This window comes from Callorhinchus milii, unplaced genomic scaffold, assembly GCF_018977255.1.
Source record: "Callorhinchus milii isolate IMCB2004 unplaced genomic scaffold, IMCB_Cmil_1.0 Scaffold15, whole genome shotgun sequence".
NCBI lineage: Eukaryota > Metazoa > Chordata > Chondrichthyes > Chimaeriformes > Callorhinchidae > Callorhinchus > Callorhinchus milii.
Genome location: NW_024704756.1, coordinates 8473720 through 8497446, shown reverse-complemented (window position 1 = coordinate 8497446; position 23727 = coordinate 8473720). Strand labels below are relative to the sequence as shown.

The 23727-nt window shown below is 39.0% G+C and overlaps 1 protein-coding gene across 3 annotated transcripts in view; it reads right to left on the bottom strand.

The window, feature by feature from the left end:
* LOC103177736 (ribosomal protein S6 kinase alpha-6) overlaps positions 1-18733 on the bottom strand; it is a 37564-nt gene extending 18831 nt beyond the window's left edge. For all 3 annotated transcript variants that reach the window (XM_007892051.2, XM_007892064.2, XM_007892059.2), the window contains exon 1: positions 18516-18733. In XM_007892051.2, the coding sequence (XP_007890242.1) occupies positions 18516-18575 (60 nt within the window). In that variant the 5' untranslated portion in view covers positions 18576-18733. The remainder of the gene's footprint in view (positions 1-18515) is intronic.
* Positions 18734-23727: the final 4994 nt, after the last annotated feature.

The following is a 23727-nucleotide window of genomic DNA, read 5'->3' as shown; positions in this document are numbered from 1 at the left end:
GCAACAACAACAACAACAACAACAACAACAAGATTCCATTTATAGAGCGCCTTTCACGTCAGGAGGACGTCCCAAGGCGCTGCACAGTTGGGTCATGACCCGAGCAGGGGGGAAATGGTCAGGGTGAGGGGAGGGAAGGGAGGGAGAGAGGAGGGGGGAAATGGTCAGGGTGAGGGGAGGGAAGGGAGGGAGCGAGGAGGAGGAAGAGAGTCGAGAGGGGAGCTGAAGGCTCGGTCAAAGAGAAAGGTTTTGAGACCGGCCTTGAAGGAGGAAAGGGAGGAAGCAAGGCGAAGGCACTGGGGGATGGAGTTCCAGAGCCTCGGGGCTGAGAGGCTGAAGGCCCGACCACCGATAGTAGGGCGGTTGGGGCGGGGGACGTGGAGCAGACCGGAGCCAGAGGAACGGAGGGTACGGGCAGGTAGGTAGGGGGCCTTGACACGTAACAAACACTTCACTACAACAGGATAATTCTTAAGACTAATACCAGATTCATTACCTATGGGAGGAAGAAATAAATTATGTAAAAGTACTATAATTTGTGCAAACATAGCGATCACACAAACAGCAAATCATTTCCCACTTAAGTAAACAGAAAGGCAAATCATTTGATGCATGGAACAAGAAAACCACTTATTGCTCCATTTCAGCTCAGAAGTTTAGGATTTTCAGCAAATCACTATAAACCATGCAATATACAAAGCAATAAACTTTGTTCAAGTGCTATCAATAGGAGAGTGAGGTTACAGCAATTTGAATATTTTGGGGGGAAAATAAAATCAAAACATCATAAAAATCATTATTTTTACATTTTCTTCGTCAATTTAAAACCATGCTGCAAAATAAGGCGTTATATTATCTGCATTTTTAAGTGCCAGATTTGAGTACAGAGCAATTTAGGAATGGCAGTTTGCAAACAAAGCTTTTCAATGGAGCAGATTTGAAACTGTCAGTTAAAGGGTTAGTGTTTAAAAAACAACTCATGCAGATGGGGACTGTGAGTCAGAATCACTGGAAATCAATCCATGAAAGGAAAAGACAAGCAATGTTTGACAGAGCTGTGGGTGCTGCATTATGCCCGTCTTAACAATATCTTTCTACAGGTACAAATGTTCGCCAAAGGCATGTTAAGGAAAATAATTGGTCAAAGATGCATAAGGAAGAGTCCAATATTTTGTAAGACATTTATCCTCTTAAGGAAAAGGTTTACTAATTTAAGTTAAAACTAGTAATAAGCCCAGTTTATGTAAGGCATTTACTGTGAGCATAAATGCCTTACATAAACCCAGTTTTATCCTAGATAAGCTCTATATCTTCTACAAATTGCAAATGGGCCCCAATCCAAGCTTTCCTCTTGACTAGAAGTACCTATCAAGAAATTCAAAGGCAATGATCATAGTCAATAGCAGTCTGTAAAAAATACTGTTAAATTTTATATGAGATTCAAAAATACCGATGTGTTATTGCAGAATAAGAAACCATAACAAAGAATGTAGACCAAGAAAACTAATTTTCTTACAAACACTGCCCTTGGGGTAACAGTACTTCTCTAAACTGTGAAATTAATAGCTTGCTATTGAGTTGCAATGTTTCACTGTAGAAAATGTGATGAAGCAAGCAGTGAGTGTATGAGTCTCAAAACAAAATACAAACAGTTGCATGTTAGTAATGTATGTGTGTGTGTGTGGTGGTGGGATAAAAAGAAAGAGGAAGTGATGAGAAGGTGAGAAATAAATTGGACTGTGCCATCTGACAGTGAAGCCTGAATGTTTTCTGAGCACATTAAGTCAAAATAGCAGTCATCGTTGCCAATGGATATTTCATAGTACATTATTCTGCTCTAATGAAAAACAATAGCATGAAATAACTCACACTAAGACTACTTGATTCCACACCATAAAGTTGTTGCATCAGAATGGAAATTGTACAGCGTGACATGCCCCACCACTGTTCTGCCATTATTTCACATTGCCAAAAACAATCTACATTTGACTGCCATTGACTGCTCTCTTCCTGACTGAATCCTCTCTCCCATTAATTATCTCCTTCTCCTGTACTCCAACCTCACTATCTCATGTACACAAAGACATATTTATTGTTAACCAGTTTATGCTGCTATTTATCTTGTTTCGGGTTCTATACCTTTTTCTTTTACCCAGGAGGCATGACTAGTAGAGGCTGAGCAAGGATGAACTATAGAGTAAAGAAGAATATCCCAGGAAATAAGCCACAGTAGACTTCTAAATTCCTTTCTTACTGAAGAAATTGCAGTTGTGCATGTGGAAATGCACCAACATAATCCTGTTGTATTAAGCTTATAAAATGACTTATGTAAAACATGTTAAGTAAAAGAGATCACGAGTGCATCCAAAACACAAGGGTTCATGATTACAATGTGGAAACAAATCATACCATTCCAATAAACATGCCAAATAGCACCTATTTTAGACAACTGCAACTGCACTACATTTATTGTATACTTTTATTGACTGAGTATTCCAATCAAAGTGTCCAGTACGCAAAATATTAAAACAGTGTTTGGAGAGTTGCTGTTGGAATAAATATTGCTGACATACAACAAATCATCATGAAAAGAGCTGTCATGCAACACAAAGAACATAAGAACGCAAAGTTTGAGCGAAATGCAGGAATGCTGCCATTTCCACTTTGTAGAGCTATGCTATCTAATACATTACTTGCCCAGTTGCTTTCTCAACATGTTTGTCCATCATTCATATGCAACCAAGGAAAAGCATAGAACATTTCCTCTCACAATGAGAGTTAAAGTTAAATGCTTGAGATAAACCGTGACAAGCAAAGTGACGTTAATGCTGATAAAAATCAAGCAGGAATCACCCTTAATAATTTATGAGATGAAGCTGCAAACATCAATGGAATCACTGCAAGTATCAACAGGAAATTGGGCATTTCAAACATCCAATCAAGACAGCTGTATATTAATCTAATCACAATGTTCAACATAACCCTACATAAATTATTAGTTTGGTTGTTTATACCAACATGAATGTTCTAAAAGAGAATACCATAATTAGACTCTGGAAATTAAGATTATTTGTAAAACATTCCTTGTGTAAAACATGGAATGCTCTGATCACCCAACTTATTAATACATCAATTATAATTTTATTTGACTCAGAACCTATTACTTTTTTCAGGCAATTTGATACATTAAGTGGAGCTGAGGAAGATATTTGTATGGAGTTTTACTCATTTTCTTTCCATTATTAGAAAAGTAGTATATTTCTTTAAAGGTACAAATATGAATTTGACAATTTAACGACTAATTTTTAATCCAGATTTCTTACACTAAAACAAATGCATACTTCAGTCATATAGTGAGTAAACATTTGAAACCAGCACAATTCATTGGCTTATGTTGTTCAAACCATATTTAAACTTGAAAGAAAATCTTCCAAAAATTTGAAAAAAACAGTAATGTGGCATTATGATTTTTGGGGAAACTACAGCGATTGATCAGTGCTGATTGAATTGAGAAGTCCCAATAAACTCTGAACTAAGTAAGAGGAAGCACTTTCATATGTGTGATATGGGAGCAGAAGGTTATGGAAGGGAACTCACTAGCATGGACTGGTTGGGCCGAGTGGCCTGTTTTAGTGCTGTACATTCTTTGTAAATATGAGACACAAGAATACGACCAGCCTAGAACAGGTTTAGAGTGGGAAGATGAGAAATGCACAGGATCAGAGAAAAAATGCTGAAAGTACTCCATAAGAGTAAATTGGTGGCACCCACTCAGCACTTCATTACAGTCTGGCACTTGTCAAACTTGTTTCTCTGAGAAACCGCCTACAAAGCATTTGCTTTCTCTTTATTGCCAGTATAGAAGTAGCTTTATCATTAATCGAGACACAATATATCCTATCAAAAGGTAACAGAGATGTTAATCTAATCGTGTACTGCAGACTATGACGTTACCTCCACATTCTACAACAGTTATGGTGCTGTACAAAGGAGCTACCCAAATGGCAACAACAACTTGTATTTATATAGCGCGGGGTAGTGGTAGTGTCTGAGCAATTACATTCCCATTTGCTAACTACTTACCAAAAGTCATATTTTTTCGTTAGTCAAAGCTTCATTGTCACCCTGAAAGATAATTTGTTGAGCTCTACATGTTGTGATCTGAGACAGTTATTAATGTCATCATTATTGGAGATAGTACTAACACTCTTCATTCAAGTTGTTACTAAATAGAACTTGTAATTACACTGGGTGAGCTCCTCATAAAATGTTTACTCCTAGATCGAGTCGAACCAGAAATAAAGTAAAACTTGCATAAGTCTGATCTGTATAAATCGTACTATCGCCTAAGTCTTACAGCTGCCCAAGTCTCATTGAATTTCCTATTATTCATAAATTTCACATAGCTCATATTATTATATTATTTTTTAAAAACTCTGATTATTAAAAAAAATCACAGGGAAAGTTTAGCTATGAATTCTTCTCATCTATAGATTTAAAAAATGTGAATAAAGCACTGCAAATTGAATAGCTTGTGACAATTTTCATTGTGCACAGTTCTGTTTCTTCTATCTCATGAATTATAAATTAAAGCAGCAAACACAAAATCATTAATTATGATACATATTTAATGTAATCAGATAAGCCTTCATTACATGGCACTGGAAGTTAATTACAGATTCTTTTGCCACATTACTTACACAGTGAGAACAGGTATGATCTTCCAACATAAGGTTCAACCACTATTTGGCCTTTTACTATTTACCTGAATGGCCATTTACCTGAAAATAAGATAATTTGAAATACTCTTTAACCCATAGTACTGAGAGTTAACACAATCTTAGCAACTAGTAATTGCCAAATTCCCACGATTAATCACAATGTTTAAATTGTAAACCTGTTTGCCTGTACAAGGATTTCTATTGTAATTCAGCAGAAATTTAGCCAATACAATTATAAATCCAGAATGACTTGGAAAATATTCGCCTCTTGGCTTCTACCCAAAGAAGATGGAAAACTGGCACAGAAATACAGGATTCTGTATTTCAAGTTAAAAGACTAGTATTTTATTTCCACTACATTTATTAAAACAAGAAAAGGAGAAAGCATAACAAGATAAGGTATTAGTCTGGTTTAGTTGGTAGCACTCTAAGCTTTGAGTCAGAAGGATGTGCATTCAAACCCCATGACTCATGCTCATAGTCTAGATTGACACTTCAATGCAGCACTGGAGGAGTTCTGCATTAGCAGAGGTACCTTCCCACAAATTAGAGATTAAAAGGAGCCTACGTTGGTACATTCAGGTGGACATTAAAGTTCCTATGGCATTATTTGAAAAAAGCAGGGAGTTTCTTCCAGTGTCCTGGCCAACAAGCAAGCTCCTAGTGAGGGAGCACCAGGAGTCCTATAGCTCAGTGGTTAGAGCACTCGCTTTGCATGCGAGAGACCTGGATTCAATTCCCGGCAGGGTGAAACCTTGGGCAAGTTTCCTTACTCCACACGCCTGATAATAATCTCTCAAAAAAAAATTGGTCATTTCAATCGACTGTTTGTGGGACACTACTGTGCGCAATTGGCTGCCTCATTTCGCCCACAAATATACAGTCAATTCACTTTACAGTCTATTCTGTGAAGCGCTTTGAGGCATCTAAAAGACGTCAAAAGCGCTATATCAAATGCAAGGATTATTATTAATATATAGCATGAGCCATGTTATGGCAGTTTCTGTGATAAATTGGCTGCCACCTCCGCCTACATAGTCACTACATTTTATAGTAATTTCTGTGAAGCATCACAACAAGATGATAAGTCTCTATATCAAATACAATGATTGTAAAATGGCTTTGTTTCAACAATATGTATTTAAAGCGTCAGATTATGGGACTTAGTGACAAACTGGACTTTTCATATCTGGGATCTGGGCTCAAATCCAGCTCACACCAACAGGAAAGGATGAAAACCTTGAAGATGCAAAATATTCAACCCTTTTCCATCGCAATTATTCGACAATTGATCCATATTTACTGAATTTTGCCATAATGTTAGCTATTCTACCTCCCTGTACTACATGTCAATTCCTACAATAGGAGTCACACTATTAGTTAAACTCATTGTCCTTTGAAGATTTGTTTTTTGGAGGCTAAGCCACTGAAATCCGCAGCTACATACCAACAATTTTTGGGAATGCCAATCACTTCAAAATTTTATTGTAACTTCCTCCAGCTGAAGTCAGCAATGGCGATCTGCCAGTGTTCGCTTCTGGCAAAGTAAAACCTCATTTAAAGTACACATTTCCTGTCGACAACTGCTGAAGCCAGCAGCAATTTTGCACTATAACATACCATTAGGCTTATGAGTGCTGCAAATATTCTCCTCTATGCCTCCACCCATACAAGATGGATAACTGGCACAGAAATACAGGATTCTGTATTCTAAGCTAAAAGACTGGTAGTTTATTTCCACTGCATTTATTAATATAAGAAAAGGAGATAAGGTATTAGCCTGGTTTAGTCGGTAGCACTCTTGGCTTTGAGTCAGAGCAGCGTACATGCTACTGGTTCACTTTACCACGACATGGTGGACTGAGTTTGTGCTGGTGGCAGGAAGTTAAACAGAAGCAAGGTCCTGGTGAGGGACCAGAGCCATGTCATAAGCAAATCGTCATCAGTTTTGTGACATTACAATGTGTTCAAGAAAGTACATTACATTTACATAAAGTTCATGAAAGTAATGGCACACAATTGGAAAGTAGTGAATAGTGAAAGGTAGTTTAAGAAAGGCTTTTGGGTAAGTCTTAAATAATCTACTTCACTATCTTTAGGGCACTCACTACATTATTGTTGGCCACTTCTTTCTGCTATCCAACTATTCAAAGCATCTTCTTTATGAAAACTGGTAACAGCAGGGCAAGGAATGAAATGTGAAAGTATATAAAGCGTTTTTTTCTATGAAAGGGCTGAATTTATGAGAGTTTATTTGAACACAATGATATGAACTAACTAGCTAATTCAATTTTTGAAAACATTTGCCAGGCTTTACCTCAACTTATGCTTCAAGATAAAGTGGAGTAATGCAGTAAAATCACCCACCAATGTATGGGTTACACCCTGGAAAAGCATCCGCCAATTAACTGACAACCTACTTACTGTTAGGTATGGAGTAAGGAAACTTGCCCAAAGTTTTGCTCTGCTGGAAACCGAACTCAGGCCCTCTTGCTTGGGAGGTGAGTGCTCTAACCACTAAGCTACAGGACTCCACAGCTTTTCATGATGGTTTTAACAATCGGCAATTATAGCTTATTTTGAAATATTCTAGTTTTTTATAAAAGATCTAGCTTACAATCTTACCTAATCTGTCATTTTTAATGTGGGTGGGTTGGGCAGATTACAGCCTCACATTCCCTTCCATGTGCACGCAAACTGTAGACAGCATGTGGGAGAATGGCAAGAGATGGTAAGCTAATTATCAGTTCTGGCACCCCAGCCGATTTGGAGGGACATGAATTAATGGACCTATAGCAGTTTTAAAAAAAAATCTGAAAATATTTGAGCAAGCTAACTCAAATTCTTCTATACTCCTTGCCTGGGTATAAAGATGCCCCTGAAGAAATAATGCCTTAGGAATCACAAATTCATTCTATGTATGTACTGGACTGGTTTGAAAGAGGATTTCAAACCCATTCACAAATCCTATAAATATATGCCCATTGCAAACTGCACAGTGATGCAACCGAGTAGAAATAATGTATGCACGATCCATTCCCCTTCTCATTCATAAATCCCATAGTTGATATAGCTTCCAGAAAGATCCCCAAATGAGACAAGTACTCACACAACATGGCTATTGGCAGCAAATTCCAACACTCTTTGCAAACTAATGAAAGTGTGCAAGTTTGCAAACATGCTAAGACATTGATTTGTAATCCAATATTTTCTGAGCCTTTAAAGCTCCAGTATGGCAGATCTTTCATTATGGAATAATACAGCATCATCCCCCCAGTTATATTTACAGGAATAGAAAAGGGGATTTCAATAATCATTTGGTATAGTGAACTTACAATACTAGAGACTACAGGTTTACACAAACAAACAACTAACAGACATCTCAGTCTATGCACAATTTACGTATCAGTGCTGACAGAGGAGGAGTGTTACTCCACTTGTAATTAATTTTAATCAGTAGGCTCCTGGAGGCCGATTCGCAATATTAGCAATTCTGCTGCCAACACCACCAATTAAGGAACATCTTTCTAATAAAGCCTGTGGTTTTAAACTGGAATCTCAATTCAGTCAATGATAAAAATGCAGACATCTGATTTGCAAAATACCCCTCACCTCAATTCATTATGCTGTATTAAGCCTTATACACTACAATTTGTCCACTTTGGATAGAGCATGATACTGTACGAAGCTAATTCAGAGATTGAACATTAATACATACAAATATATATTAAAATATTTTGATGGAAGTTTATGTGAATATGAAAGAGTGTTTTCAGTCACCAAGTCTTTGTTTTCTGCAATTCACTTCCAAAACCATTTTACCTTGTCTTTCCTAACTTTCCAAAATCCTTCTGAAAAGAAATCTGTGCATTTGGTCAACATTTTTAAAATCTCTCATTTTGATGTGCAGCACTATGTAAGTCAAGAGTTTTGAAATGTTCCTTATGTGATAAAGTTAAATAAATGCAAGTTGTTCTCGTAGCTTTTTAGAAGCTCACGGTCTTCCTTAACTGAACAAACAACAACAACATTGTAACAACAATTACCTTGTATAGCGCCTTTCACGTCGGGAGGACGTCCCAAGGCGCTGGACAGAGTACAGCATTTCAGACCCGAGCTGGGGTTGGAATTCCAGAGGTTGGGGACAGAGTGGCTGAAGGCTCTCCCGCCAATGGTGGGGCGGGTGGGTCGGGGACGTGGAGCAGGCCAGAGCTGGTTGAGCGGAGGAAGCAGGCGGGTTGGTGGGGGGTTAAGAGGTCACAGAGGTAGGCTGGGGCGAGGCCATGGAGGGCTTTGTATGTGAGGACCAGGATCTTGAACTGGATCCTCTGAAGGATAGGGAGCCAATGGAGTCGGGTGAGAATGGGGGAGATGGGGTCACGGAGTTTGGTGCGGGAGAGGACACGGGCTGCAGAGTTCTGGATTATCTGCAGTCTGTGGAGGGAGGAGTTGGGAAGGCCAACTAGTTTGCATAGTCGAGCCTGGAGGTGATGAAGGCGTGAACACGAGTTTCAGTGGCCTGAAAGGTGAGTAGTGGCGGAGTCGGGCGATGTTACAGAGGTGAGGGAAGGCAGAGCGCGTCATGGCTTGAATGTGGGGGAGAAAAGACAGTTGAGGGTCAAACAAGACACCCAGGCTCCTGACTGGCTGGTGAGTTGTAGTGTACAACCATGGAAGTTGATGTTGCCGGAGCCTGAGGTGCTGAGGCGCTGGCGAGAGCCAATCAGGAGGGCCTCAGTCTTGTTCACATTCAACTGTAGGAAATTTCATGTCTGTGGATCATGTCACCAAGAGGGAGCATGTAGATATTAAAGAGGAGAGGGCCAAGGACAGAGCCCTGGGGGACACCAGATGGGACAGTGCGGGGGCTGGAGGAGAAACCATTAGAGGCAACGAAGCGGAGACGGTGAGAGAGATAGGAATCGAACCAGGCAAGGGCAGATCCGTGAAGAATGAGTAAAGCAGAGAGGCAATGTATGAGGATGGAGTGGTCGACAGTGTCGAAGGCGGAAGAGAGGTCGAGGAGGACAAGGAGGCAGAGGGAGCCCTAATCACAGATGTTCAGAATGTCATTAGTGACTTTGACGGGGGCTGTTTCGATGCTGTGCACAGCGCGGAAGCTGGATTGGAGGGGTTCAAAAAGGGAGAAAGGAGCGGAGCTGGGACGCGACAAACACAGAAGGAATGAACAACGGACAATACAATTTAAATCCTAGCATACTCTTGAAATTAAATTTAGTTTGGGAAAGAACTCAACCAACCTTAGCATATATAGAGAGAGAGAGATTGCACAACAATGTCAGGATTACTCAATTCCATTTAACTTTTGGCATTAATCAGTCAACCGTGCGGTCATGCCTGGATAATAGGGCTCTGTCAGAAATTAATGAATGGCTGGCTATTCTAAAGGCTTAAAAAATACTGCAAGTAACACATTATTCTCTCTAAATTGAACTGGGTGAACCATATTTTTTTCCAAATAGTTGAGCGTTTGAGAAAGTATAGGGATATGTAGCAATGGAAGACTCAAAATATCAGACAATAACAATCGTGCATTTCAGAAATTTGTAACATTGTGATTTTTGCAAAGAACACAAACTACAACTATATTTTTTTTGTTAAAGTTATAATCTTGGCTGGATGTTCAAATTTAACTGAATAGCGTTTATCAGTCATTTTAACAGGTCCCATAAATATCCTATTTCTTGCTTACCAAAATTAATTTTGCACCACAGGTACATTGAATTCTGCACCTCCCAAATAGTGCACAATCAAAAGGTAGCACTTTGCAGTTCTCATATTCACGGTGCACAGCATTTTCTTTTTGTCCTGGCAGAAAAGGAACTCAACGTACATTCCACGTTTTCTGCATAGTTTCTACTCTGAAGATGTACAAGTGTGAAAAATGCAGAAAGGATGAAAAAAACAGTAGCTTTTCTAAATTTTACATTGCAAGGAAGAAGAGTAAAAAATGTTGTTTAAAATCACTGGATCATGATGAACGGGAGAGAAACGATGGAAAAAGGAGTAGTTGGAAAATTTCTGGATGCAGGTAAAAAGAGAGGGTAAAAGTCTACAGAGAAAATATTAGCATTACTAGGCTATGCTCAAACTTATAAAAGCAACCAAGCATGTTGATTAAACTCTTCCATCTTTGTAAATAAATTAGACTTCAGAACATAGACAAAACAAAAATCTAAGAAGAGGTTCAAAGGACACATCAACCCCTGCAATCCTGATATACACGACCCTCCATGTCAGTACAAAAAAGAAATTGCGCTATGTTAAAATGCTCATTTTGCTTTCAATTCATGCCAGAGACAACTATTAGGACTGATGCAGTCTGCTTCGTGTCTTTGATGCAGGGTGACGTTAACCGAAGACGATTAATTACTGACGTCATTACTGCATGTTTTATTGAAATATATTCTGCGATAGGTTATAACATCGTTAGTCCTTGAAAGACTGTTTGGAATTTGTCATTTTTTTTAAATCATAAAGAACATTTGTATAAAAAGCTGTTTATTGCATTAGTGCTAAGGTTATCCACTTTCTCTGAGGGAAGGGAGCTTGAAAAATTATTTCTAAAAACACAAAATGTATCAATAACTATCTGATAAATCCCTCATGATATTCAACTATCTGAAGTCAAAGAGCAATCTAGTCTCTCATAACCAGAAAACAGTGTGGAATGCAGGGCAGAAGTGTACTAAAAATTAGGAAAAAATCTGGAAATCAGCAGCAACATTTTTGATTCAATATTATGAAGTGCAGAATCAGAATAATGTGAAAAACAATTTTCTTTGCATTTGTCCAAATACTAAAATCTTTTTATGTTCATTTAACTTTATTAACCTTTCTTTAGTCTTCAAAAAGTAAATGCAGATTTTTACAATTCAAATATCAGTGGAAGGGACGTGACTTGACGACATTGAATACTGCACAATCTTCGTTAGACAAAGAGTTGTTTTTCTTGTTTCAAAAGAACACTGCAAAAATACCCATATGGTTATTAGGGGGAGATGAAAATGAAGCACAATACACCATATAAACCATGGGCATTAAAGATATTTGAAGCTAACTGTACTTTCCCCTAGCTGAATGCTTGATAGAATGTAACAATAATAAATAATAAAATCCTTGCATTTGATATTGCACTTTTCACATCTTCTAGACATTTCAAAGCGCTTCACAGAATATACTGTAAAGTGAATTGACTGTATATTTGTGGGCGAAACGAGGCAGCCAATTGCACACAGCAGTGTCCCACAAATGGGACTGAAGTAAACAATTTTATGATTATTTTTTCTTGAGGGATATTTCACAATATTTAGCAATAAAGCAGTATAATGTAAATACACTAAAGCTCAATGATACCAACATTTGAGAACTCATGATAATCACTGGAGTGATATTTATTACTAGTGAACAATAGTTGTATCAATGTATGCTTGACAGAGTGACAGCTGTAACAGGTTACATCCAAGATGGTTGAAGTCAGAATGCAATGGCCAACGGTAAAAAAAAATAACCAGAATTGCCCTCCTACTTTCAACAGTACAAAATGTTGTGTACAACTCCTCCCCTCAAAAGGCACATTTTAATTGCATTCTCTCTCTTTTCAGACTCTGCTAGATGCACAGTAAGCAACAGTTTCAAATTTAGAGAACCCACTAATTTTCTTTTCTCCCTGATACAATGTACGAATGGATTCTGGAAACTGTCAGAAGAGTGAATAATACTGGAGAATCTTAAACAGAATCCTCTACACTCGCAAGTTAAAATATGTGGAGTTCTTAAATCCACAATCTGAAAATAAATACTGTACGTCCCATCATTTCTGTGAAGTTCCTTGAGATCTTCATCTTACGTGAAAGGGACTATACAAATTCAAGGATCTTGTTTTTGTCAGCCACCTGACTCGCAATATCATTTGTGTGGAAATAAATTACACTGTTCCACTATACCCAAGCAGTTATACAGGAAAGGAATAGTAAGTGCTCCACCCAATGACTCAGTTTATAAAATTCACTGCCCAGCACAAAACTAAGAAACACAGACTGGGAAGGTTCCGGATTCAATTCTTGAGTTGATCACAACCGGGCAGAAGCTGCGGTGATACTGTTAGCTTTGGTACCCCAACACTGAGGATGCAAAAAGAAAAGCAAAGGTTCCTTTTCTTGATTGCAAGTGCTAGAAAATAGACGTGCGGTGCTTAGAATGTAACCCCACGATTAAATAAGCCACCGATACTTACTGGCTGCATTCAAATTGAAGAACAGCCACTTGAGCGAAGCACCAGCTGGTTAGTCCCTTCAGGAGAGGAGGGCAATACGTTTGCAGGTGCAGTATATTAATATACCAATATTGCATTTTATATAGTGCCAATAACATCAAAACATCTCAAAAGGTTTCACAGGTAATCGCTCGTGTGGCCACTGTGTAGTTGCAGGCAAACATGGAAGCCAAAACTGCATGGAACCCCGAGACTTCCCACCCTGCATTGGTTACCTTATTCTGATACAAGGAAGAAAAGGAAAAATTCCGAATGTCGTCATACATACACACCATATTTATACTTCTATGCTGCTGTTCTCATTGATTAAAGTTATGTTTCACTCAATAACCAACATTTTTTTTTCCACATGGCACTTATTGAGCTAAATATTCATATTTTCATTCTGGTACACTGGTGAAAGCAGTATCAAGCGTAGTTCCAACTGTATAATTAGGAGTCGCATTAGTAAGGCAAATTTCTAAATGCTGCCAGTCGTTTCCAAGAAGCAGTGAGAAGCCATTCACATTTGAGTATTAAAGGGCTCTTCTTGCTTCAAACAACATCCAATAAAAGAACAAACTTTTTAAAAAATGTATCAACAATTATATTTCAAACAAAATATTTATATCTGCATATGAGCAATACATTATATCAAATAGATGACTACCAAGTGTATTGTATATAGGATTATTAGGCCTTCCTCATTCAGAAATGTACCTACTCTATACAAATGGTGCTTTCAAATAATTCTGTGAAATGTATCACAGAATAACATTGAGACCAATACTTTTACATTCAGAAAATCTGGCAATTGATTTTTAAATGCCAGAGGTATTCCAATACAACTACTCTCAATTGTCCCATAATGCAGATTAAACCATGCTCCAGTACAAATCCTCCCACCCAAAAATTTCACATCTAGGTTAACTATTTTACCAAGCCTACACAGAGTTCAAATGATATTGCTCAAAAAAAATGTGAAGGCAATAGAGCTTTTATTTCGAAATGTATTCCAAGACCTTAACAATAAACTGTCTTTCTTACCTCACCCACACATTCTTTTACAACCTTGCATTAGACCTCTTCAGTGCCCTTAGCAATATAATCCAATAGCCATAGCCTCAATTCGTCACTCCTGATTCGTCACTCCCCCACAATTCTATGCAAGACTCAGCACACACACAATTCACCTTTTTGAAACACACTTTACCAAACACCAGTAGTAAAACAGCATTCTTGATGTAATCAGGAGTTAATACACCATGCTTCTGAGGCAAAACTACATCATTCACACATCAGTTAATCCTGCTTCTTTCCTCTAATAATCAGTGCATTACGCCCATTCCTTTATCCTTTATTTATTCATGAAATAACTGCTTGACTATTCAAACAGATGGAAGATGAGCCACTTAAAAAAAGGATTTGAGACAACCCCAGTACCTATGATGTGATAAGAACATGTTTATATACAAAATATTTTAACACTTATCACATTTCGGCCACAAAATACTGTCAAATCCACTTTACAGTAATTCCTGTGAAGAGCTTTGAGACGTCATTCCAACATAATGAGGCGCTGTACCAAATGCAAGGATTATTATCTAACTAGACCCTGTAGTTATTTCATGTATTTCTATTGACAGAATACAGTGAACAGTTACCAAAATAACTGGTTGAGTCAAGTCTATTAAAATTCATTACACTTATAACAAGGTATAAGTATAAAGAATACCTAAGACTACCCAAAGTCCCAGGGCTTTTGAAATATTGACAGTGACAAAAGACATAGCAAACTCATCAAAATAACATTATTTTTGAAAATAATTCTACAAGAATTTTTTTATTTCAAATGCAGGGCAAGATTTCTGGCTTCCCAAATGAATTTTGACAATTATGGCGATTCCTGGAGCTAGATATTCACAAGACGTTTCTTCACTTAGCCTCAGTTATCAATACCCGTACTACTGTACCAAAGACATAAATTGCAGGGATACTAGAAATGCAGGCTAATAAGTAAAGAAACAATATGTTTCAGCTTCCCAACTTCTAACATGCAGCAACGATGAGTGCCTCCATCATTATGTATGTGTCAATAGTTTGTTTTTAGAAAATACAATGTGCAACACAAACATAACTTATTCCCAAGCATTTACCACTCATTGCCACTCTGATCCCAAACATTTGGTAGTGGTGGAGAATGAGGTGACAATCTTCATGTCAGAAAATTCAGCCTCTGCTCACACCTCTCCACCATACCATGGCTAACACCTAACCCTAGAGAACAATCAACCCACTGCTCTCGTTTTCTTATAAGGGGAGTAATTACAGACAGTCAAGATGGCCAAAAAAACAGTAAGGTGAAAAAGAGGGCATTACTGAAGATAAGCTGAGAGAATGGAATCAGTGCGAGTAAAAGTGGAGAAAAAACAAAAACTGTCAAGTTACCTACACTGACAGCAAGAAATTAATGCTCAATGAAAACAAATTAAAATGTCAACAAACTGGAGCTGAGTAGACCTGTGGGACTTTATACATACGCATACTGTTGCCAGTGAACAGCAGTTACGTAAATGCCCAAAGCAAACAGCTCACCATGGGAACTGTGCGGCTCCACATGTGGTATGTGAGGTACTAACAAACAGCTGAAGTAGCACACTGTGGGGAGAATCATATCACAAGTTAAAACATATAATAGGACTGCAGCCTGACAGAATCAATAGTCAGGTATAAACAATATGTTTTTCTGTACTTAATATACCTGTAGAGACCCAGTCAGCGTACAGCTGATCACTTCAATGATATGGTTTACTTAAACTTCCAAAGTTAAATTCAAACAAACCTAGCAATAAAAAACAAACACTGGAAATATAAAGGAGGTCAGCCCACATCGGAAAGAGAAGATGGGTATAAAAAACATTGTTACTCCTTCTGTTTCAAAAGTTTATTCACCTGCTATGCAGAAGTGTATTTTTTATTAAGCTATCCTGAAAATGAGCTGCTGCTGATTCACTTAAACGTTTACAATGCAGTTTGTTTTGTTGCAGGTTATCAAAAATACTAAACTACAACTGAAAAGCTGGAAGCCAAATTATATATCCATATGCAGAACGCACTATCTAGCCCAATCCCGGTATACTATTAACGACATATTGAAATTGCCACATTTCTAATATATGAATATCAAATTAAATCTGGTGTAAAATTTGAAAACCAAAGAAAAAAGAGTTGAGTTGACTGATTGGTATTTTGGAGGAAAACAAAACACTGCTGGTGTTTTGAAACAAAGAAAGGGTTGGCAAACACACTGAACTTGTAAGTACTGTATTGCAATACAGCCAGTGAACTGCCATAAAGGGAAAAGAATACGCTCAGGGAACCCAAGGAGTATTTGAACTAAAGAATTGGCACAAGTAAAAAAAACAGTGAAAATGACCAGCACAGCACCTATTACCAACAAAGAAAAAAAACTAAAATTAAATCGTCAATCTGAATCACCTTCTAACCTTCCAGTAGCCACATTGTTCTCCTGCAGCTAAGAAAGTCCAGGACACACTGTTCCAAAAGGCACTGGATTTTTTTTCTCTCTCTCTCTGATCTCTTTCTGGCTTCAGATCGGAGCACACTCCAAAAGCACTCCATGTAATCCGCCTAACAGTGTACCTGAACAATCTGTCCTCAGATTAGTTTTAACAATTTGAAAGCCAGATAAACTGTAGGTATTTCTCCTTTTTAAAGGAAAGTATTCCAGTCGAAACACTGAATTATCATACAATCGAAGTGGCGCGGCACAAAGAAGGACCAATTTTTTATAAACGTACAGGTTGGCAGGCTGTGGATTTGCACACAGGCAAAGCCAGCATTCATTTTAAAATTGCTCCAGTCAAAAGACTCTTCTCGGAGTTTGGATAAAACTGTGCAATCTGAAATCATGTTTATACTCTGCAAATCTACCAGATCGCATCACACCTGAAACACTTCTGGGTCCCGAGAAACCGTTTATTCTGCATATACGGTGTGAATTCCTGTTAAAATCGCAACGATTCGCTACCAAACGTACGATAGGACTCAAGAGAGCAGGTCTGCAAAGCCACAGAGCTCTTGACAGCTGAACAGCAGAACCGACTGAGCACGTCAAGAATGTTTGAACACTGAACGGCGTATGGCCTGGATGTCAGCACTGCAGTACATTTATGCTGCCCACCCTCGTACAAATGTGGCCAGAGAACCAAAGAAATCTATGGGCTAAGTATATGCCGGAGAATCAAAGAAACTACAATAATGGGAGATTATATATACATACATATATATGTGTGTGTGTGTGTACAATAGCACAAGATAATCGGCATTAGTTACATCAATTTGACTGTACGATGCAAATTATTGCAAAAAAAACACAAAACCTATCAGAGCAGTTGATCAATATGAGCAAACTCCCTTGTAGCAGTTACAGCCTGCAGCTTATTGCCAGCTGGCTATTCATTAGCGTTCAGCTCACGAATCGAACAATTTTAAAAGATTATGTTCGGCTTCCTGCTTATCCAGCAGTTGCACAGAACGGGAATGAGATGAGTGATACTAATAAGAAGGAATACGGTAACAAGTGCTGCAACAAGTCTCACCCCTTGTTATTCAGCGTTCCCACTTTTTTTTCTTTTTTTTTTAAAAAAAAAGGTACGTGTTGTCCTGTCCTTCTGCCAAACATCGGGGTAGCTTTACAGGTACCTCTCAAGACTGGTGGGGAGTTGCATTGAAACTGAGCCATTTAAAGCTCCAGTTAACCTGCGTCTGGTCGTTTCTAACACTGCACACACACACACACACGAAAGAAAAGCAGTGGCCGCTTAAACCAGGAAGTGAAAGATACCATTTTCGCAGCCGGGCAGACAAGACCATCGACAGCGAAGCAAACCCCCACCGAATCACCATGTCAACAGACAAGAGAATAACGTCCCAGTGGGTGAAACCAAAGGCTGAGATCAGACACCACCATCATCATCACCACTCTTCCTCTTCCTCCTCCCTCAACGTCTAATCGGCATCAAACTGCCCACATTGAGAGAGGGGGAAAAAAAGGCGAGGGAGGGAGGAGAGGAAGAAAGAAAAAGCTTCCACCCACGATACACAAGAGTATTTAAAGGGCTGTAAAGTGTGAGTTGCAAGTTGAGCCGGTGTTTGGCTTGGCTCATCCTCTTCCTCTTCCTCGTCCTCCTCCATCACCATCATCCTCCTCCTCCTCACGTTCATGTTGTTGTTGTTGTTGTTGGATTAACGTGTCTGTGGGAATCGCGTGGAAAAGCTTCTCCCAAAGTGGGGACAGAGACAGAGAGAGAGAGACAGAGAGAGAGAGAGAGGAGAGGGAGAGAAAGAGAGAGAGAGGGGGGAAGGAGGGGAGTGAAGAGGAGAGCAGCCGAGGCTGGACGCGCCCCCCCCCCCTCCTCCTCCTCCTATTCCTTTCCCGAGGGTGTGTCAGCCGGGGCCGGACGAGGACGCGGCCGCTCAGGGGCTCGGCTGCTCACCTCGCTCACACTCCGCACCTCCATTTTCTGCCCAGGGTCACGGAGCTGCACAAATGGCATCTCAGGCTCCGGCTCCTCGGCTGCCCCTCATGGTGTGATGGCGGCGGCGGCGGCGTTTTGCTTTCGGTCCGACGTAGCGCGGGGAACTGCTGCTCGTGAGACCTGCCTCCGCCTCCTCCCTCACTCCCCCTTCACTCACTCCCTCCCTCCCTCGCTCACAGGCCGCGCCGGCCCCGCGCTCCGCCCGCCCCCGCGCAACATGGCGGCCGCCACCCGCAGCCAGGCTGGGCCGGCGGCTGACGTCACCACACGCCCCGCCCACCCACTGACATCAGAGGGTGAGGGATACCAGCCTCAGAGAGTGAGGGATACCAGCCTCAGAGGGTGAGGGGTACCAGCCTCAGAGGGTGAGGGGTATTCCAGCCTCAGAGGGTGAGGGATATACCAGCCTCAGAGAGTGAGGGATACCAGCCTCAGAGGTTGAGAGGTACCAGCCTCAGAGGTACCAGCCTCAGAGGGTGAGGGGTACCAGCTTCAGAGGGTGAAGGATACCAGCCTCAGAGGGTGAGGGATACCAGCCTCAGAGGGTGAGGGGTATACAGCCTCAGAGGGTGAGGGGTATTCCAGCCTCAGAGGGTGAGGGATATACCAGCCTCAGAGAGTGAGGGATATACCAGCCTCAGAGGGTGAGGGGTATTCCAGCCTCAGAGAGTGAGGGATACCAGCCTCAGAGGGTGAGGGGTATACAGCCTCAGAGGGTGAGGGGTACCAGCCTCAGAGGGTGAGGGATACCAGCCTCAGAGGGTGAGGGATACCAGCCTCAGAGAGTGAGGGATACCAGCCTCAGAGGGTGAGGGATATACCAGCCTCAGAGGGTGAGGGGTATACAGCCTCAGAGGGTGAGGGATACCAGCCTCAGAGGGTGAGGGGTACCAGCCTCAGAGGGTGAGGGATACCAGCCTCAGAGGGTGAGGGATACCAGCCTCAGAGGGTGAGGGATACCAGCCTCAGAGGGTGAGGGATACCAGCCTCAGAGGGTGAGGGATACCAGCCTCAGAGGGTGAGGGGTATACCAGCCTCAGAGGGTGAGGATATACCAGCCTCAGAGGGTGAGGGGTATACCAGCCTCAGAGGGTGAGGGTATACCAGCCTCAGAGAGTGAGGGATACGGACAGCATCAGAGAAGGAGAGGTACAGACAGAATCAAAGAGTGAGAGATACAGACAGCATCCGAAAGAGAGAAAACATGAGAGAGTTCGATACAACATCAGAGAATATGAGATATGGCATCAGATGGAGGTCCATCATGAGAGAGTCTTAAGGTGTTGATATTGGGGCATGTGTCTACCCACTCTCCATTCTCAAAAAATATATTGACGACGATTGTTGCTATTTTGAGCAAAATGTTTAAAATAAATTATATTATGAATGCAGCAAACAATATTTAGACCAATATGCTTTGTTTTATTCTTTAATTTACAACTTTTTTGTTTGTCCCAAACTATTGAATAATTACTTTTCTGTAAATATTGATTTTCACATACTTACAACATAGTTGTTCCCTAAACAACTAAAAAAACATTATTGAATTACAAACTGTGTTTGCTCGATCTGAATATGCTTTTATTATTGTCAATCTCAGGGTTGTTTTCTTAGAAATTAACCACATTGAGTTCCTGTTTTTTTCCTAAGGGAACAACATCTAACCCTGCATACTATTAATTGCTTCCCCATGCCTTGGAATTAGAATCTCTTTCTAAATTGAACATTGTTGAATAATATATACATGTGCAGCTTCTCTGTGAGAGAACATATGACAATTGACCAAAACAGATGCTATATTTTTAAAGGGATTGTGACCCAAACTTTCTTCTGCATTTTTGTTATGTAGAAAAGACAAAAAAAAAGTTTTATTTTAAAAAAAGCTACAATAAACAGTAAAAAAAAATGCACAATGTTAATTTTAGCTCTTCAAATAAGTCTTGTCTTTTACTTACACAATGCAGTAATATTTACAATCTGGGTTTAAAAATATATATGTATGTAAAAAATATCTTGAATGTAGTGCTGAATAGCTTTTTCTAATTACAGTCCAGAAAGACAAAGAGATGCCGTAGAATCAGTCTAAAAATGAAAAACAAATTGTGTCCAAATCTAAAGGAATGAAGAATGTCGGAAAAGCATTTGTTTAAATTGAACTACATACAAAATATAGAACAAATTCCACCCAATGGGGTGTGTATCACTGGACAATCCAATGTTAATTAAGACTGTCTCATTTTTCTGACTGAACAATACTTAACAGTACTTTGCTTTTAATAAAATACTATAGATCTGCACCTTAACATAAAATTAATAACCATAAATAGGGAGTTGAATAGTCTGACCATCTTTTGCTAGTGATCTTTCCACACTTCCATCAACATTACCAACAAACACAATCAATGGACTTGACAGCAATTAGTTATGAAACACTTTGTTATTATGTGTTCTATCAAACGGATGATTAATATAATTAAAAACTTTCTTAAATTGATAAGGATCAATTTAATCTTCCAAATTACAAGATATAATTTGTCCAAGCTATGTGGAAAATAAGCAAAGGATCTTTGCATGACTAGTTAAATGTAATTAGCTAAATAGTAATCTAATGTAAATATAGCAGTTTATATAAACATCCGTCTCCATTGAAAGAGAATGAGGGAGAATGCTCGATACGGCAGTAATTTAGGACATTTTGATGATATACTGTATTTCTCACTTCACCATTCTTTGTAAAGTGCTTCAAGACATTACCCCGTGTAGAAAGGTACCATTTAAGTGGAAGTTGTTCACGATTTTTTGAGACTTATTCATAATTACACAGTCAAAATGATCTTACCTTATAGCCACACAGAGTAACATCCAAATGTTCTTTATACTTGCAGAGCATAAGGTTACAGAAGTGAATGAAGCACAATAAATGCAATTGTACAAGAATATATATTCTATTATGAACAATCAGCAAACGGAATGTGATGTCTTGATCCGTTTCCAAAATATTTTTTCAACAACAAAAATTCAGATTCTGCTCACATTAAAATTAAAGCCTTCAAAAGCATTTAAATCAATTGAATGGTCTCAGAAAAAGCAGGTGAATGTTGATGTGAGTGGGTGTAAAGTATATATAAAACAATATCCCAGTATGTATGAAACCTTATGTGCAAACTAAGTACTCATTAGAAATGGTTTAACTATATATTTTTAAAAAATAGCCATTCATTGAATGTGTCATGTCTTCAACATTATTAGTAAAGTATATATCTTGATGATATTTAATATAAGTGGAAAAAAGTTATTGATAAGCCCAGAGATCATTAGTCTTGAGGTATGTTTTGGTCTATGAGACGTCTAGAAGACATGAAAAGCGCTATATCAAATGCAAGAATATTATTATTATTATGAACTGAATTGGAGAATGTAGGCACATAATCAATTCCCCTCAGAAGCAGCTATGGAACGTGTCCATTTACCCGTTCAAAAGAAACTAAACAGCTTGTATCTCCAGTTAAGAATGGGATTGAATATTTTGGGATAAAAACAGATAAATGAATAGTACAGGAAATACAATTGTTATGTGCTGCTTGGATCGAAGAATGTCATCTTTCTAAATTCAATAACAAAGTTGTGGGGATAATGAGGATTTCTGCAGTTTCATTTGATTGGATTTGCAGGTTAGAAAGTATTTCTGGTGAATTTTTCTTGAGTTCGTTGAGTTATGTTTTACATAAGGTCGTTTACAATAGACTAGATTTTACATGGAGAAAAAGTGTTATAACAATAATAATAATCCTTGCATTTGATACAGAGCTTTTCATGTCTTCTCGACGTCTCAAAGCGCTTCACAGAATAGACTGTAAAGTGAATTGACCATATATTTGTGGGCGAAACGCGGCAGCCAATTGCGCACAGCAATGTCCCACAAACAGTCGTGGATTGAAAATGACCAATTTATTATTGTTTTGTTTTGGAGGGATTATTATTAGACGTGTGGAGTAAGGAAACTTGCCCAAGGTTTCGCCCTGCCTGGAATTGAACCCAGGTGTCTGGCTTGCAAGGCGAGTACTCTAACCATTGAGCTACAGGACTCCCAAGTGTTCTCATTTTATGCTTATATTTTAATAACTTAAATAACGTATAAAAACCGGCACGGACTGGTTAGGACAAAAGGGCCTGTTTCCATGCTGTACATTCTATGTAAACCTAAGCAAAATAGAACTTTATATACACTTCCTCCACCCCTTTTACCAGAATCATAGAATCATACAGCACAAAAAAAGGCCATTCGGCCCATCGAGTTTGTGCCAGCTCTTTGAATAAAGCAATTAATGTCAGTCCCACTCCCCAGCCCTTTCCCCATGACCCTGCAAACCCGTCCTCCTCAAATACCCGTCCAAAGGAAACTTTTGTTTGCAATGTTCGTACAATCTTCTGGTACAATTAAGCAGGTTAATTTAGTGAGTCTTCTATGATATCTTACAATGTATATAATGTTTAAACTTTATTTTTCTAGGTACATCTCTTTATTAAAATATATCAGACATTGAGGATTTAAATCGAGTTGCAATGGAATCCAGGGCTAAGGATCTGATCCTGCTCTAAAATCCAATTGGATATATTAATGCTTTCAACTTCAGTATGTGATCAAGGTCCAGGCATACTGTGCAAATGTTCTTTTATTAAGTGGGACTCAATATTCTGTACTTATAAGAATAATCCTTGCATTCCTATATGTAAACTAAGTGGAATGCACTGATCTTAAGAGTATACAGTTTAAAAATATATCCATGTAAATTGCCAGAGGGATTCAGTCTCATTGAATTTAGTAAAACCACACTATATTCCAATTTCTCTCGATGAATTGTACTAATTAAGTATGGAGAGATATAGTATTTGCTCAGAAATTGTTAGAGTTAGATTTTAGACGTCCTCCCAACGTGAAAGACGCTATACAAATGTAATCCTGTTGTTGTTTAGAGTACAAATTTACTCGTGTATAAATGGATCAAAGGTGAAATATTGTATACCCATGCAAACAACACTTCTCATTCACCCTCAAATTATATATTTTTAAAAAGTTAGTTTTTCGTACAGATTCACAACCCGAGGGGGTGGTTGTGGTCTGTCTGCCTTTTTTTTCTTCCAAAAAAGCATTTCACTTCCAACTAGCACC